Consider the following 17518-nt stretch of genomic DNA (forward strand, 5'->3'; position numbering starts at 1 on the left):
TGGTACCTCAGAAAACACCTCAGTGTTTCTTTGCAGAAACTTCCTGTTTTTAAGGTTCTGATCAGGTTTGTGCTATCCTTTGCCTTTTGAATACCCTCCTGGGAATGGGGCAGGGGTTGAACTATAACTGATTCACGTTGTCCTTTCTTCTGCTTGATAAACTTTATAGTTCACCTAATCTGTTTTTTCGATTACTTCATATGGGCCCTGCAACTTAGCCAGGAAATTGCTCTCTACCATTGGAACAAGGAACTGGGTTGAAAGTTCGAACCTTAACTGATCGGTTGTAAACTCAACTTTCAGCCTCCTGCGCTTGCTGCATGTGTTCCCTAACTATGACATGGCATGACTGCAGCAATCCTGTCTGGCATAAGCATAATATGTTCCACTACACAACTTTTCTACATTGAGGAGACCCTTGGGGTGGCGACTGGGGTACCTCTCTAATTGCTAACATAAGGTACAGTAAGAGACAATCCCAGTCCTTCCCATCCTTCTCTATAATCTTCTTTAATATGTTTTTCAAAGTTTTGTTAAAGTGCTCTACCAACCCACAGCAGTTCTTAAGTTACATTTTCAACAGCTTACATAATGCCTTCTTAACCCTAGCTATAAATGGTGTACCCTGGTCTGTGAGGATTTCCTTAGCAATGCCAGTGCGGGTAAACATATAGAACAGCTTTCTAGTGATAATTTTGGAAGCAGCATTTCTTAAAGCATAATCTAGGACTACAATAATATACTGATGCCCCCAGGCTGACTTTACCAGAGGCCCTACTAAATTGCAATTTTTTCAAATGGGACCTCAGTGGTAGGCAGTGGCACTCAAGGGCTTTGGAGAAGAGACACTGGGGCAGATAGCTGGCATTCTGGGCAAGAGTCACAATATCTCTTTACATCAGAAAGAATACCTGGCATCACAGCAACTCCACAAACATTTCCCTTGGGCATGAAAATTGAGGCCATAAACTCTAAACAATCCCATAAATTAGCTACACATATCCTGACAGCAGCAAGATCTCTCCTAGTAGCAAATTGGAAAAGACCACAATTACCTGGTCGGTAATTACTGATAACCAAAGTAAATTGGACTCGAGTAATGGAATCTTATCAGAGATGAGATTCTGGATAGGATCTATGAGGGTGAGCTGGAGTGGTATCTGTGGGCCCAGCTTCTGGAGAGCATCCAACCCAGATCTCAACGCGGTGATTCTGAAGCTACTTGAGCACCGTCACAGCTAAGATGTCGTCTGGTAATATTACAACAAATCCAAAATAACTATCTCTTACTTTACATCTTCCTTTTCTTTCTTCTCTCTCCTTTTCTCCCATCGAATAAATGCCAGCTGTAAGTCTAATACTGAAACAATCTACCTCGAGAAGTCATGGGAAATGACCGAATTTGGGAATGTTTCACATAGAACGACAAAAATAATCAGACATAGACAAACTTACAGCTGAATGAATACATTTTGTACTTTATTGCATCTTTTATTTGTCAAACTGAAAACCAATAAAAATATTAAATATCAAAAAAAAAAGAAAGAATACCTGGTCTGTAAAATCTTTGCAATTTTCACTTTTGGGTCTTTTCCTGTCGCAGGTGACCATACAGGGTCAGGACCAACACCATTCCCTGATAGAATTGGGATACTAATAACTGCTCTACCACCACACCCTGGTCAAACCTGGTAAATCCTGACTAACAGAAAAATGTGGAAAAACATTCTCAGCACCAAGTTCCTGTGGTTCACCATTAATTAACTTTTTCCCCAGACCTTGGACAGTGTAGTATCCCTCATCTGGAATGATCCAAAGATAACCCAAGAGACCTTCAAATCTGGCATATCGGATGCTTCAGATGGCTCTGAGGGCAACTCTGTTTCACCCACTAATACAGCTAGCGGTCAACCCTACGGTATCTACTTCAGACTCAGCTTCACAAGTTCTGGATACATCCTTAGGAGCCCCCTTCACAGACCCCTGTGGAGAACCTTTCCCTTCCCTAGAGCTTCCAAAAGAGGGGAAAGTCTCGTCTAAAGATCACACTATGCAACTAAACTGGGGAGACATCATGACAGACCGTATCAGTTTCAAATGTCACCATGGCGGTGGGATATTTTGAGTCTCCATTAATACAGAGCACCCCTAATGGGGCCATCCACACTGGGGGCCACACTCGATTCCCCGCGTGTTGGCTCATTCCGCCGGTTTGTAACTGCTCCTGTGACTTTTCTCAATTGATTGGCCACACTCGAAACCTTGGGGTCTTGCGCAGCCAGCTGCTGTACCATCTTTGTCAGGATTTGTCCATCAGCCTCAGCTTTGGCAATTACCGCCAGTTGGGTATTCAAAGCCTCTGTCAGGGTTGCCAGAAAAGCTGCAAGCAAACAATTAGTATCTTGCTGTGTAGCCATACTTTGCTGCTGAATCGCAAAGTATCCAATGCTCTGCTGCTGGATGGCATTGGTCCACGCTGACCCTGTCCCGCTCCCTGCCCGTGCTGCCACGATTGGTCTCCAGCCCCGGTCGCATCAAAACCAGGTATGCACATGCGTGGATGCACATGCTAAAGGTGGCTGAGGCCGGGGTTCGGAGGGGGATTTGGGGCAGGGCTGGGACCCTGAGCCCACCAGTCCTGCATTGGTCTCTTGCTGGGCAGCATTTGCCTCCTGCTGATTGGCCAGCTGCAACACAATTTCATCCATGTTGTTGAACATTCCCACAGTCTGCAGCAAACAAGCACTGCCCCTTTAAAAACTGTGTTTACTTCTGTCTCTCTGTTGCCGAAAACACCATTTGTGGAGGAATTGCTCGTAGCAGCAGTAGGGGGTCAAGGCAAAAGAGTTCCACATGTGACATAAGGCACAGGTTGGCAGGCATCTCACAGCAGCAAAATAAACAAAGCACAAGTTCTGTGCTGAAGCAGAAAACAGTAAATTATAAACAAACTTTTCTCACATCTTCTCCAAACTTACTGAACTACCTTAGCATACCTTGGCTCCCCTTAAACTTTCCCACCTGCAGACTAATTGGCCAGAGTACTTTCCAACCATGCTCCAGGGTCCTAGTCTGTCTTAACCTCGAGATTTAAAGGAGCCAATAAGTCAGCCTGGGTGCCTGATCTGCCATCATATACACAATTACCCTGGGACAAACATCTTTGTCACATTAGATTCACCACATCGAATATCTTTGAAGAGTTGGCAGGAATACATACATTATCTACTACGAGCTAAAAAGCGCAAAGCAATCTGACAATAATATTGGTTGTTATCTCGGAAAATCAGTAAATTGCATTGGACATTGGGAGAGGGTGGGGTGGCTGCGGGGGCAATAGCTAACTTTTTTTTTTTAAATTTTGTGGTATTATACGGTACTCTGTCAGATATTGGAAATTATATATATGTTATGCTTTTTAATTTGGGGAAGATTGGAGAAAATGTGCAGACAGATGAATAGAAAGTAGATGAATTTTTCTGTGGTGAGCTCTAATCTCACATTTTGATAAATTTGCCACATAGATTTATCTGTAAAAATAGTGCATGTATGAATTTTCTTGCCTGGCAATTCAGTTTTTCCAAACAAATCACCCTGTCTGCATATTATGTGCCACCCAGAAAACCATGGGTATATGTCTTTATATAGCAAATTACCAAATTGTAAAGATATGTAAAAAAAACACATAAACAAAAATGCAAGGATAAAAATCTTTTAAAATCCAATAAAATTATGCAAATCAATTAAAAAAACAATAACTGACACCGCATGGTTAGTGGTTAAATACCTGGTCCACACTTGTCATGCTAAAAAAAAAATAGTTTTTAGGAAAACAAAAAATGAAAGTGTGTGATTGTGTAAGATGGAGTTAATTACAATGCGCCACACGGTGGGCAAACTGCAAAAAAGACCACAATTAGCCATATTTTTTTTAGCCATTTATCGGACTAGTCCCTGGATCAACTTGTACTATGAGCTATCTTCCATAACACTGTATTCCCTCACTTGCTAAAAGGCCATCCAACCCTTTCTTAAAGCTATCTAATGTATCAGCCAGATTCAGGGAAAGAATTCCACATCTTCGCAGCTCTCACTGTAAAAAAAAAAAAACCAATCCTTCCAAATATTTAAGCGGAACCTCTTTTCTTCTAAAGGAATGGGTGACCTTGTGTCAGCTGGTAAATAAAGAATTAGAGAAATTATTATATAATCCCCTTATATTTATACATAGTAATGATATCACCCCTTAAACGCCTCTTCTCCAGCGTGAACATCCCCAATTTGGCCAGTCTTTCTTCATAGTTAAGATTTTTACCTTTGACCAGCTTAGTTGCCCTTCTCTGTACTCTCTCTCTGATAGAATAATGTCCTGTTTGAGTGATGGAGACCAAAACTGTACAGCATATTCTAGATGGGGCATTACCAGTGCTCTATAAAGTGGAAGAATGACCACTTCTTGCCGTGAATCAATGCCCCTTCCAATATAGCTCAATACCTTATTTGCCCTTGATGCTGCTGACTGGTATTGCTTGCTACAGTCAAGTTTATTATCAACAAGGACTCCAAGGTCCTTTTCCATAATGGATTTGCTTAGTGCAGTCCCATTTTGGGTATAAGCGCCTTGGATATTTTCACATCCCATATGCATGAATCCTTTGGGTGTACCAGTTTTTGTTTCGGTGTGTTGCTAGGTTTAAAAAACACAGGGACGTGGTTTTTGTTGACAATCCTCCTGAGTTTCTCTGACACTCCAGCTACATATGGGATGACTTTATTTCGCCTATGTGTCTCAGAGCGGTTATTTCTTTTGGTGTTCCTGTTGGGTTTGGTTGCTGCCGTTTTAACAAGGGCCCAGTCTGGGTAGCTACAGGCTTTCAAAGCTCCTCTGAGATGTTTTTGCTCTTTGTCTTTGGACTCTGTATCAGTTGGCACACATTCCGCCCTGTGGTGCAGAGTTCTAATGACATTAATTAAATGCAGCTTCTGTACAATGCAGAAAACCATGTAAAATAATGTAAAATAGAAGGAATTGTTTTTATTTTAATACCTTTTGGGTCAAATATGTCCATATAAGCATGAAAACTGTGTTCAGCCCGCCCCTTTGCTAAGTTTCCTGTCTTGGAATCTCTGGAATCTGGCTCTGTAGCAGACGGCCGCTTCTGCCTGTGTAATAGAGCTGCATCCAGTGAGGCAGAGGTGGGCGGGTGCTGTTCATGATGTCACGCTCAGTCTGTCCCTGCATTCCTTCTACATATTGGATCATTCTTACTGCTCGTTTCCCTTCTCTGCTAGTTTCTTTCACTCTCTGCTCAATTTGTTTAACCCCCCTGTTCCTTTTACTCCCTCTCCCCCACTGCTCCATTTTTCTCTCTGCACTATTCACTTAACCCCTTCTTCCCCTGCTCATATCACTGACTCTCTCTGTTTGTTCCCCCTCCCTCCACTACTCGTTTCTTTCACTCTCTGCTGTGTTCGTTTTACTCCCTCCACTGCTCCTTTCTGACAATCTCAGCTCACAAATCCCCTCCCTCCCTTGCTCATTTCACTCCCTCTCTGCTCATTTCCTCCTCCCTCCCTGCTCATTTCCCCCTCCCTCCACGGCTCCTTTCTTTCACTCTCTGCTGTGTTAGTTTTTCTCCATCTCCCCCCACTGCTCCTTTCTATCTCTCTGCTCTATTCATTTAACCTTCAGTTCCTTCCCTGCTCCTTTCACTCCCTCTTTGCTCATTCCCCCCTCCCTCCACTACTCGTTTGTCACTCTCTGCTCCACCTCCCTATCCCTCACTGTTCACTTTTCTCCCTGTTTGCCTTGTTCTTTTCCTTGTCCCTCCACTGCTCCTTTCCCCCCCTTACCCAAATGCTTGTTCCTCTCCTTTGCAGATATTGGTTAAAAAAAGAAAAGAAAGGCAAACTATAACATTTTGTAAATAAAAACACATACAATATCAATTTGTATACAAAAAGCTATGAATGTTTTTTAGGTTTTCCTTTTTTTTTTTTTTTTTTTACATCTTGCATCTGTTATTAGATGTTACACAATTCCAGAACATCAGCTGCATTTATCTCCTTACAACTCACTGCACCTGACAATAAGCTGTTCCAGAACAGTTGCTTTTTCCCTTACAACTCCCTGCACCTGATCATAAAATATTCCAAAACAGATGCATTTTCCATTGCAACTCATTGCACCTGATAAACTCTTCTAGAACAGCTGCCTTTCCCTTGCAACTTCCTGCACCTGACCACAAACTGTTACCGCACAGCTGCATTTTTCCCTTGCAACTCCCAGCACAAGATCATAAAAATGTTCCAAAAAAGCTGTATTTTTTTCCTTGCAACTCACTGCACCTGAAAGTTTGTTTTAGAACAGCAAATTTGTTTTCTCTTTATAGTTTGGATTAAACTTAACATCTCTTACTTTAGGCTGAGCATTTAAAATATACTGATAGGTTAAATGATCAGGCAGCAGCATAATGGTGGCCATACACGGGCCATTAAAAGCTGCCGACAGAGTTGGCAGCTTATTGGCCCGTGTATGGGGCCCCCCGACGGGCTTCCCCAATCGCGATCTGGCTGAAAGTCGGCCAGATCTCAATCGGATGGGACTAATAATCCCGTCGGATCGCGGCCGCATCTGTTCGTAGGGCCCAACGACCGTAGGATCCGATCGTTGGGCCCTAGGGCCCACGATCGGATCAGCCCGATATTGCCTACCTCAAGGTGGGCATATCGGGGAGAGATCTGTCGCCAAACGAGCGTATCTCTCCGTGTATGGCCACCTTAAGAAAGTTATGTGCAGGCTGGAAACACACAGGACAGAGGGTGGGCGGGAGGGGTTTGGCTGCTACATCTCCAGAGTTCAGCCTGTCTGTCAGTACTGTGACCATTTTCTGTGAGAGAATGAACAGACACTTCCACACTTTCAGCCTAGCTTTTGACCCGAGAGGTTCTCATTGCAGCTCTGATGTAAAGACACTTTTAGCAGGTAAAATGCATTCAAAACATTTTTTTTTTCTGCATCATTACATTGTTTGAGGAAAGATTCATCATGTATCTGAATATGAAGGTTATGCAAAATGTCCCCTTTAACTTCTTTACTTCTATATTAAGCCACATAGGTTGAATCTTAGAGCTTCTACATTTACTCCTTAAGGGAATAAATTGAGAACATTTCTGTTCTGTGTTTTTAGCTGAAAACTTAATGCCTCAATCAATGCTCTTAAGGGACGAGGCACTAAAATTAGTTTTTCTGAAATTCATGGTTTATGATGCCCCAGTGTATATCTGTTTTTTGCAACAGATATTAAATTAAATAGCTTTATGGTCACTATTACCCAGGGGTTCAATGACTTGCACATTTGCTATCAGTTCTGGGTCATTAAAGATCACTAGATCCAGAAAACATTTTTTCTAGTTGGCTCATTAACAACCTGTGCCATAAAATTATCATGCAACATGTTTATAAACTTGTTCCTATTAACTGATCTGGCAGTACTGTTGCCCAGTCAATATCTGGATAATTAAAATCCCCCATTATCATTACTTTACCCAAACTAGCAGCCTTTTCTATTTGCATCAGGAGCTTAGCCTCCCCCTCCTCACTTACATTGTATACATTATATATATATATATATATATATATATATATATATATATATATATATATATATATATATATAGTCATACTACTGTATTTTGTGGTCACACCCTCATTGCACCCCCGCCTAATGGTTTTAAAAAATAGTGGTGAGCACAACTTTCCCTTGTTTGTTATATATATATATATATATATATATATATATATATATATATATATATATATATATATATATATATATATATATATATATATATATATATATATATATATATATATATATATATATATATATATATATATATATATATATATATATACATATACATATACATATATATATACATTTTTATCCGACGTTTCGATCCCACCTGGGGACCTTTTTCAAGGATATTGTAGTGTAACAAGCCATGGTTTAAATACCCACCCCCTGAGTGAATTCTGGCGCCAACATGACGTCATACAGTGAGTACAAAGTGAAAAAAAGTATTTTTGTCCTTTTTAGTTCATTGGAGAACTTGGTGCAATAATTTGATTCACCACCGGGTGTCAGTGTCTGCACTTCCCATGCCCTATAGTATGAGAGAAATCTTAGCAACAATTGTGTCCATAAAAAGGTTACATAGCAACAAAAAATGTTACATAGCAAAAAAAGGTCAAAGTAACAAAAGAACTTCCTTGTACATATAAGCAGTATAAAAGAAAAACAAATGTTACTTACAGAGCGAGAGGTATTCAATTCAGACCCAGAAATACATAATATATCTGCAAAGTGGAGAAACAGGGACTTTGTAAGAGGAATACTTGATATTAAGCCCTAAATAGCAAAATAGTTAAAAGGCAATAATTTTATTCATGTCAAAAGACCATATTTTCTGTCAGAAAACAATTTTTCATGTCAAAAAGCAATTCAATTGAAGTTGTCCATTCAGACCCTTGGGGGTCACACAGTCTAATTCGTATATCCAAAAAGCATCCCTTTTCAGTAGTAACTTCTCAAGATCCCCTCCTCTGGGGGGCTTAAGCACACGATCAATGGGCATACACCTGAATTGGGATGGATCATGTCCTGCTTTTTTTTTTTTTGGAGTGCAGTTGAAAGGCCACTGGCAGCAATGGAGGGTTGTAGTCTAGTCGAGTCTTGCACAGCAGGAATTGTGATTGTGGCACAGGGAACTAAATGGAGAGAGCCCCCTTGGCTGTTGATACTCCTGACTCTTTGCATCAACAGCTAAAACCAGTAAACATCATATTATTGCTCCAGTAAGGCAAAGCATAATCTGACCTCTGCTAGAGTCATGAGATCTCCTACAACCCTCTTCTAAACAATTCTGCAATAAAACGCCAACACAAGCTGAGAGTAAATGAGTACATACAGTGCAGAATTTTACCCTTTTACAGTACTTTTATAAACACACACACACACACCCTCTGTGCCAATTTATTTAACATTTTGGGCAGAAAGAGTAAATGTTCATCCCAAATTTCAGAGTAGAGCATACTGAAAACAAAGGGCATCCCCAAATAAGAAATATCTATTGCTGCACCAACAGCACAAAACAGCCACTTACAGTATGCCAAACAGCACCTAGAAAAGCCTCAAATCATTTGGGGTGATAAGACCAAAATTTAACTTTATGGTCACAACTGCAAATGCTGGAATAAGGAAGTTCATTTCAAGTGATAAAAAGCTCACAAAAAAATGTGTTGTTCTTACCACTAAAGAATTTCAGTTGTGCACAAAATATTGCTTCATCACCCCCACCTTGTCCCTTTTTTGAACTGAAGCTCCACTGGAATACTTGTATTGCAGATTTTGCCTTGATAAAGCCAGGAGGCGAAACACGTGTTGGCACACTTTTCAACGCTCAGATAATTGTTTTTTGAGCGATTGCTTGATTTTAAAATATTACTGTATACTTGGAACTATTCCAAGTTTTTTAAAGGAGAAGGAAAGGCTAAAATTAAGTAAGCTTTATCAGAAAGGTCTATATAAATACACCAGTAAACCCTCAAAGTAATGCTGCTCAGAGTCCTCTGTCAAAAGAAACACCACATTTCTTTGCTTTTATTGTGTACACATGGGCTTCTATATCAGACTTCCTGTTTTCAGCTTAAACCTCCAGGGCACGGCCTTGAGCATGCTCAGTTTGCTCCTCTCCCCCTCCCTCCTCCCATCCCTACTGTAATCTGAGCTCAGAGCTGTTAGTAAGCAGGGAGAGACTCAGGCAGGAAGTGATGTCACACCAAGCATATATGGCAGCTTCTATCCTAAACAAACAGAGACAGTGTCTGGAGCTGTTTACTCGGGTATGGTAAAGCATTCTGCAGAATAAATATAGTGTTCTAGCTTGCACTATTGTGGCTATTCTATTGGCAGTAAACTGTCTTGGAGCTTTCCTTCTCCTTTAAGACTACATTGTTTTCCGCTTCCTCTTAACTTCTATACTGCAATAAAATGGCACTGTGGGATTTGTAGTTTTTTAGGGAAGATTAGAAAACTAAAGAGCTAGCAAGGTAATCTTGAGATTACAGTCCCCAGTGACCTAGTATCTCCCACTTGTGGGGTCCCAGAATTTAGAAAAAATTTTAGGCAGTACACTTCTACACTTCTATTACTCTCATTTTCCTTCTTTTTCTTCATTGCTGGTCTTCGTGTGGACAAATTGATACATTTTTTTAATTAACTTTTTCACTTTCAAACACCCATCAGCCTAGGCTGAGGTGTGCAAACCAATTACAATCTACCATTTTAGTGGGGGTTTCTCCCCCGTTTTTTATTAATATTTATTTACGTTCAGCAAGTGTTTTGGAATGAATTCAGACACTTTTCTTAAATTGTGGTAATTTTGTTTTAATTAATTTATTACCCGGATCTGTACTGGCACTTTCATTTCAATTCAAATTTGTTATTTTTATCATGAATTTAGAATAAAATCCATACTAGCACTTTAATTAATTAATTTGTTTAAGTAATTTATATTCACCTAATTCAGTATATTATAAGCAATTTATAATCATTACTTAACGGCACAAAGTACCTAACAGGGTAATCACCTTTTGGTGTTGAACACCATCACGCAATAATGAATCACAATTTAGTTTCTTTAAATATTTATTGAAATTATTCACAATTATTAGAAACTGAACAGCTGAACAATATAGATATCGGTAATTAATGTGGTATTAATAATTGGTGGGTAACTAGATAGAGAGGGGTTTTACTCTTTTTTTAACTTTAGCAATTGTATTGCTTCTCGTAATCAGGAGAGCAGTGACAAGAATTAGGAGTGGCACTTGGTATAATTAACACACACCAGTGTTCACTGGATGCTTGCCGTAGATTTAAATGGATTTTGTCCTAAAAATGCTTTATTGCAAGTGCAGGTAGTATGAACCACTGGCAGAAATATCCAAACTGTGCATATATTCATACACCTAGAGTGCCATAATCCTAACACCAAAGTGCTAGGAGTGCAGCATGGTCAGTGAGACATGCAAGGAAATAGATAAAACCAGTGGATTATGATTGCATTTTGAGGAATAGAGGAAAAGAGTCACAATGGAGGGCTGATATGAAAGAGGTCAGACTTTTCACGGGTAGACACTTTAAGGTTGGTGGCACACGTGGGATTCCGGGGAGATTAGTCTCCTAGCAACAAATCTACTCTTCTTAGGGCGACTAATCTCCCCAAAATGCCTTCCCTTCCTCGTGAGTCAACTTTGGGTGACTTCGGAAAACCGAAAATCCGAGTGCTATTCCGCCGGCAATTCACATTCTTGCTGGCAGGAAGGCATTTCGGGAGACTAGTCACCTTAAGAAGGAGATTTGTTGCTGGGCGACTAATCTCTCCGGAATCGCCGCATGTGCCACCACCCGTAGACACAGTAGGAATGTTAGTGAGGCTTATTTGAAAGATCTGTACCAAGAGGCCCAATAAACTATTATAGAAACTGTTATATGCTAGCATCATTCAGAAGCACCAATCAGAAGAGACTTCTAGAAACTTCTAGAAGTCTATCTCTCTTGTGTGGCTACAAAGTAGACACACAGGGCCCAGGAGAGGACTTACCACCTTGTCAGATCAAAGGGATCCCTTGCATTGCGGACTAGGCACCTAACAGAACCAAGGAGAGGCATACTCAATCTGTGTGATCCTCTAGAATTAAAGGGTTTTCATTGTGTCCATAAGGTGTGATTAGGGATAATTTTCAGGTGCTTGGGCTATACTAATATTTGTTGTCCATAGTGTATATTTGGTTTATTTGTTTTTTACACATTTACAGTGGTGTGAAAAACTATTTGCCCCCTTCCTGATTTCTTATTCTTTTGCATGTTTGTCACACTTAAATGTTTCTGCTCATCAAAAACCGTTAACTATTAGTCAAAGATAACATAATTGAACACAAAATGCAGTTTTTAAATGAAGGTTTACGTTATTAAGGGAGGAAAAAAAACTCCAAATATACATGGGCCTGTGTGAAAAAGTGATTTCCCCCCTTGTTAAAAAATAACTTAACTGTGGTTTATCACACCTGAGTTCAATTTCAAAGGTTATAAAGCCATTTCTAAAGCTTTGGGACTCCAGCAAACCACAGTGAGAGCCATTATCCACAAATGGCAAAAACATGGAACAGTGGTGAACCTTCCCAGGAGTGGCCAGCCGACCAAAATTACCCCAAGAGCGCAGAGACAACTCATCCGAGAGGCCACAAAAGACCCCAGGACAACATCTAAAGAACTGCAGGCCTCACTTGCCTCAATTAAGGTCAGTGTTCACGACTCCACCATAAGAAAGAGACTGGGCAAAAACGGCCTGCATGGCAGATTTCCAAGGCGCAAACCACTTTTAAGCAAAAAGAACATTAAGGCTCGTCTCAATTTTGCTAAAAAACATCTCAATGATTGCCAAGACTTTTGGGAAAATACCTTGTGGACCGACGAGACAAAAGTTGAACTTTTTGGAAGTTGCGCATCCCGTTACATCTGGCGTAAAAGTAACACAGCATTTCAGAAAAAGAACATCATACCAACAGTAAAATATGGTGGTGGTAGTGTGATGGTCTGGGGTTGTTTTGCTGCTTCAGGACCTGGAAGACTTGCTGTGATAGATGGAATCATGAATTCTACTGTCTACCAAAAAATCCTGAAGGAGAATGTCCGGCCATCTGTTCGTCAACTCAAGCTGAAGCGATCTTGGGTGCTGCAGCAGGACAATGACCCAAAACACACCAGCAAATCCACCTCTGAATGGCTGAAGAAAAACAAAATGAAGACTTTGGAGTGGCCTAGTCAAAGTCCTGACCTGAATCCTATTGAGATGTTGTGGCATGAGCTTAAAAAGGCGGTTCATGCTAGAAAACCCTCAAATAAAGCTGAATTACAACAATTCTGCAAAGATGAGTGGGCCAAAATTCCTCCAGAGCGCTGTAAAAGACTCGTTGCAAGTTATCGCAAACGCTTGATTGCAGTTATTGCTGCTAAGGGTGGCCCAACCAGTTATTAGGTTCAGGGGGCAATTACTTTTTCACACAGGTTTGGATTTCTTTTCTCCCTAAATAATAAAAACCCTCATTTAAAAACTGCATTTTTTGTTTACTTGTGTTATCTTTAACTAATAGTTAAATGTGTTTGATGATCAGAAACATTTTGTGTGACAAACATGCAAAAGAATAAGAAATCAGGAAGGGGGCAAATAGTTTTTCACACCACTGTATGTGCTTATTGTAGTTTTATTGTATTGGACATTTCATTTCTTTTATGTTTATGATAATATTTTATATAATTTTTTAAATGTGTTGTTTGGTGATCTCTTTGCCACACTATACTGCAGAGCCGTCCTTATTTTTATAATCTTGCATGCATTACAAATGTATCTTATGAAATAAAATGCTAAAACTGATTTTTCTTTTTTCTCTAACTTAAATCTTTAGATGCCCCTGGCTTAGTGTGGAAGTGTCCCTTGCTCTTCCAGCCTATAACGCAGTCATGTTTCTATTTGTACTGGCCAATTTTAGCATGGCCACGTTCATGGATCCTGGTATCTTCCCTCGAGGTGAGTCAATTAACCCAATTGCCAATCATCTACTGTGCCACTGAATTTTGTTACTTTTATCTGCTCCTTCTTAATCCTTTTAACAGCAGAGGAAGATGAAGATAAAGAAGATGACTTTCGGGCACCTTTGTACAAGACAGTGGAGGTTAGGGGAGTGCAGGTTCGCATGAAGTGGTGTTCAACATGCCGTTTCTATCGTCCACCTCGTTGTTCCCACTGCAGCGTTTGTGACAATTGTGTTGAGGTGAGTAGATTTAGTGATTAGAATACCTTGGAAAGAAAAGAAAATCTAGCTGACTTTACATCTATTTCTGTAAATGTGTGCACACTGTATGTATCTATAAATAAAGTAGTTTAAAGTTCACTTCCATAAATATACAGTTGCCTAGGTGTAGATGATGAGGGATTAATATTTATTTAGTAGCACTGCACTCTGGAGGTCACACAAAAAACTTTATTTGGAAAAAAAAAATGTAGTGGTACAATATTTTTGTCATATTTAGTGAGCTTCCTCAGGGACAGCAAACAGAATTGTAAGTGTCACAAACCCCTAAATCACAAACCACAAAATTCTGTTAACCGGAGAAGCACAATGTTAGAAGAAATTGAGCTCAACTGAGTTTACTGTGCTGTCAAAAGAAATGTGCAATGCCATAGTCATCCTTTCAGAGCAATCTGTATTACAAAAACAAATGATCAGTCAGCTAGTAAGATCAGCAAATGGAATGCACAAGCTAATAAATTCAGGCAACTGTGCACCACATTGTTAGTGGCTTGTCCCATCTGCACAGTCCCAACAGCATAAAAGTAACAGCCAATTTAACAGCTTCTTTTAAACCCAAAGAGTATTACTGTAGCAATAGTAGTCTGCCATTGTGTCAAGTTGTGCCTTAGGTGGATTCTATTAAATAATGTTATATCCCTTTTGGTATTTAATTAACAAGAAGTAGTAGAACTATAACAATCTACCAATCCACAGAGCTCAGGATATTCAAGTCAACCTATTCAGCCACAGGTAAAACAGATAGGTAACAATATATTATGTGATATATTGCCAACTCATAGTATAGAGACTATGAAATGTTTATACAACACTTTGGCTCCTATAACTTTTTCCACCAGAATAAAAGCTGCCTAAGTTTTGGGAACAACATTTAGACAAATGTTGTCCCCATCATAGCCAATTAAAAATGCTTCAACATCCTAAAGTCAATTTACAATGATATATCAAATTATGTAAAACCAAAGTGATAGGAAATTAGTAGTGTTATTACAATGCAGCAGGTATAGCACACAGAGTTGATAAGTCATAGTAAATAAAGATGGAAAATAGCAATAGTTCATTCAGACCCTTAGGGGAGACTGTATTAAGCTGGTGTTTCCAACGGGCTTCAAAAATGTAATTTCTTGCCCCCCTCCCCGTCTGATGTATGTTTATGTGTCTGAACTCGGCCAAGGAGTGCTAAGGCTGCCTTAAAAATGCTTTGGTATTGGTAAATCTAATTTTTCCCATGGATAATGGTTTTCAGTTGGGGGTGGGGCGGCATTGAAACATGTGGTCTAATAGGACTGTCTCATTTGCTTTGCACATGAGCCACACCTGGGTCCTTCCCCTCTTTATGAATAGGCAATAATGTAGCCATATAGATACCATTCTTTAAAGCGTGTCTGTATGTTTTAAAGAGGTATGAAAACATAGTGTGTGTGTGTGAATATGATAAGCTGTACTGGGATAGGGGCTAATGTGGTTGATATATAACCTCTGTAAAGAACTCTGAATATGTTGGTGATAATTAAAAATATAGAAGAATAATAATTAGGCTACAAAATAACATTTCTACTAAACATAGTCTTTGCCAGCTCTATTTCCCTTTGAGCAATTAAAAATGTGCAATGGTCCTCCTCAGTCAAGTTATTAAACTTTTGTTCCACTACTCTCAGATCTTTCTTAGTCTTATATCATCTTCTGCTGACACCATGGGTGTCCACAGATAGGGGGCACCCCCCCCCCCCGGACTTGTACTTTATAATAAAGGATATTCCCTTGCCATTTGTATATATATTGTTTCATTCTCTTTTATATGAATACATTGCTTAAATTACCATTGAGAACCTGCAATAAGTTTATGAAAGACTTCTTGTCAGGTCAGCACCCCTTCAAATAATGGACCATCCCAATACTAAGTCTACTGCTCAGAGCAGCAGCCCAGATTTAGCTCCTTCTCGTCTCTCTGTGAGACACTTCCTGTTCCTCAACTGTGTGAGGAATGAGAGAATCAGAGTAGAGAATCTCCTTCTGATGAAGCAACTTCTTTCCCAGAGCAGACAAGTGTGAATCTGTTTTGTTTAGTGTGTGTGTGTGTGTATATCCATGTCTGTGTGTAAAATTAAAGGGGAACTCCAAACAAACATAGCTTAAACTTTTTGAAATGTAAGCATCATTTCAATAATTTTCAATATACATCAATTAAAAAATATGCAGACTTTTCATGATTTTTAATGGTTTGGAACAGTTTCCTAAACCTAGCCCCTGCTCTCCTGCTGATCTGTCTGACTACTTTGCTGAGCTGACAAGTAACTGTATTGAGCTGAACAAGTAACTGTATTGGATATATTAGGGGTTTCTATGTTTTGTGGGCCCCTTTATCAATATTTGGTTTGGAAGCCGGTGTTCTCCTATAACTGTTAGAGTTAATGTGTGTAAGACAGGGTTGCCAAGACTTTGTTACACTGGGATCTTCTCTTGACACCTGGCCCCCTCCAGTGGATCTACCTTGGTAACACACTACAATTTTTGACTATTCCCATTTTTTTGGACCACACCTCCTAATTACCATGTTAATTTTACAAATTTTGGCTGGTTATGAAAGTTTAAACACACTCCCTTTCCCTCCATGTTTGCTGCTCAGCCCTCCCTTCCCCTCAGTGCTTGTTGCTGTCAGCCCTCCCTTCTGTATCCCTGCTTGTTGCTGTCAGCTCTCCCTTCTGTGTCCATGCTTGTTGCTCAGCTCTCCCTTCTGTGTCCATGCTTGTTGCTCAGCTCTCCTTTCTGTGTCCATGCTTGTTTCTCAGCTCTCCTTTCTGTGTCCATGCTTGTTGCTCAGCTCTCCCTTCTGTGTCCCTGCTTGTTGCTATCAGCTCTCCCTTCTGTGTCCCTGCTTGTTGCTGTCAGCTCTCCCTTCTGTGTCCCTGCTTGTTGCTGTCAGCTCTCCCTTCTGTGTCCCTGCTTGTTGCTGTCAGCTCTCCCTTCTGTGTCCCTGCTTGTTGCTGTCAGCTCTCCCTTCTGTGTCCCTGCTTGTTGCTGTCAGCTCTCCCTTCTGTATCCCTGCTTGTTGCTGTCAGCTCTCCCTTCTGTATCCCTGCTTGTTGCTGTCAGCCCTCCCTTCTGTGTCAGTGCTTGCTGCTCAAAAGTGCGCCCTCCCTTCCTTCCATGTCCATGTTTGCCTCTGCTCTCAGCCGGCCCTGCCTTCTCCTCTGCTCTCAGCCAGCCCTGCCTTCTCCTCTGCTCTCAGCCAGCCCCATCCTCTCCATTCCCCTCTCTCAGCCCAGCTAGCGAGCCAGCCCCTCTCTGCTCACTTCTGATGCTGGGGCCAAGGTTGTGGTCTACCAGGAATTTGACGGTGATCGACGTCATGGGCACCCCTGGTGTAAGGGCAACTGTGTGTAAAAAGGTCTGACAAACTGTGTGTGTGAGTTATAGAGACTATAATGAACCTGTGTATAGCTGTGTAACTACATTCATTATTAAATCTTATAGGTACAGGTTGGCTGTGGGTTTTGCTTACAACCATTGCCACAAAGCACATCAACCCCTACAGTTCCTTGCCCTGCTGAATCCCTCACCTATCCATTGCCTCACTATATT

The 17518-nt window shown here is 40.5% G+C and overlaps 1 protein-coding gene across 9 annotated transcripts in view; it reads left to right on the plus strand.

Annotated features, from left to right (window-relative positions):
• The window catches only part of zdhhc5.L (zinc finger, DHHC-type containing 5 L homeolog), a 199932-nt gene that overhangs the window by 59664 nt on the left and 122750 nt on the right, over window positions 1-17518 (plus strand). For 8 of the 9 annotated variants that reach the window (XM_018225554.2, XM_018225553.2, XM_041569020.1 and 5 more), the window contains 2 exons: window positions 13532-13653; window positions 13740-13897. In XM_018225554.2, the coding sequence (XP_018081043.1) occupies window positions 13532-13653; window positions 13740-13897 (280 nt within the window). The remainder of the gene's footprint in view (window positions 1-13531; window positions 13654-13739; window positions 13898-17518) is intronic. The other variant, XM_041569019.1, reaches the window with a different exon arrangement.

The sequence above is a fragment of the Xenopus laevis genome, chromosome 7L, assembly GCF_017654675.1.
Source record: "Xenopus laevis strain J_2021 chromosome 7L, Xenopus_laevis_v10.1, whole genome shotgun sequence".
Classification (NCBI taxonomy): Eukaryota; Metazoa; Chordata; class Amphibia; order Anura; family Pipidae; genus Xenopus; species Xenopus laevis.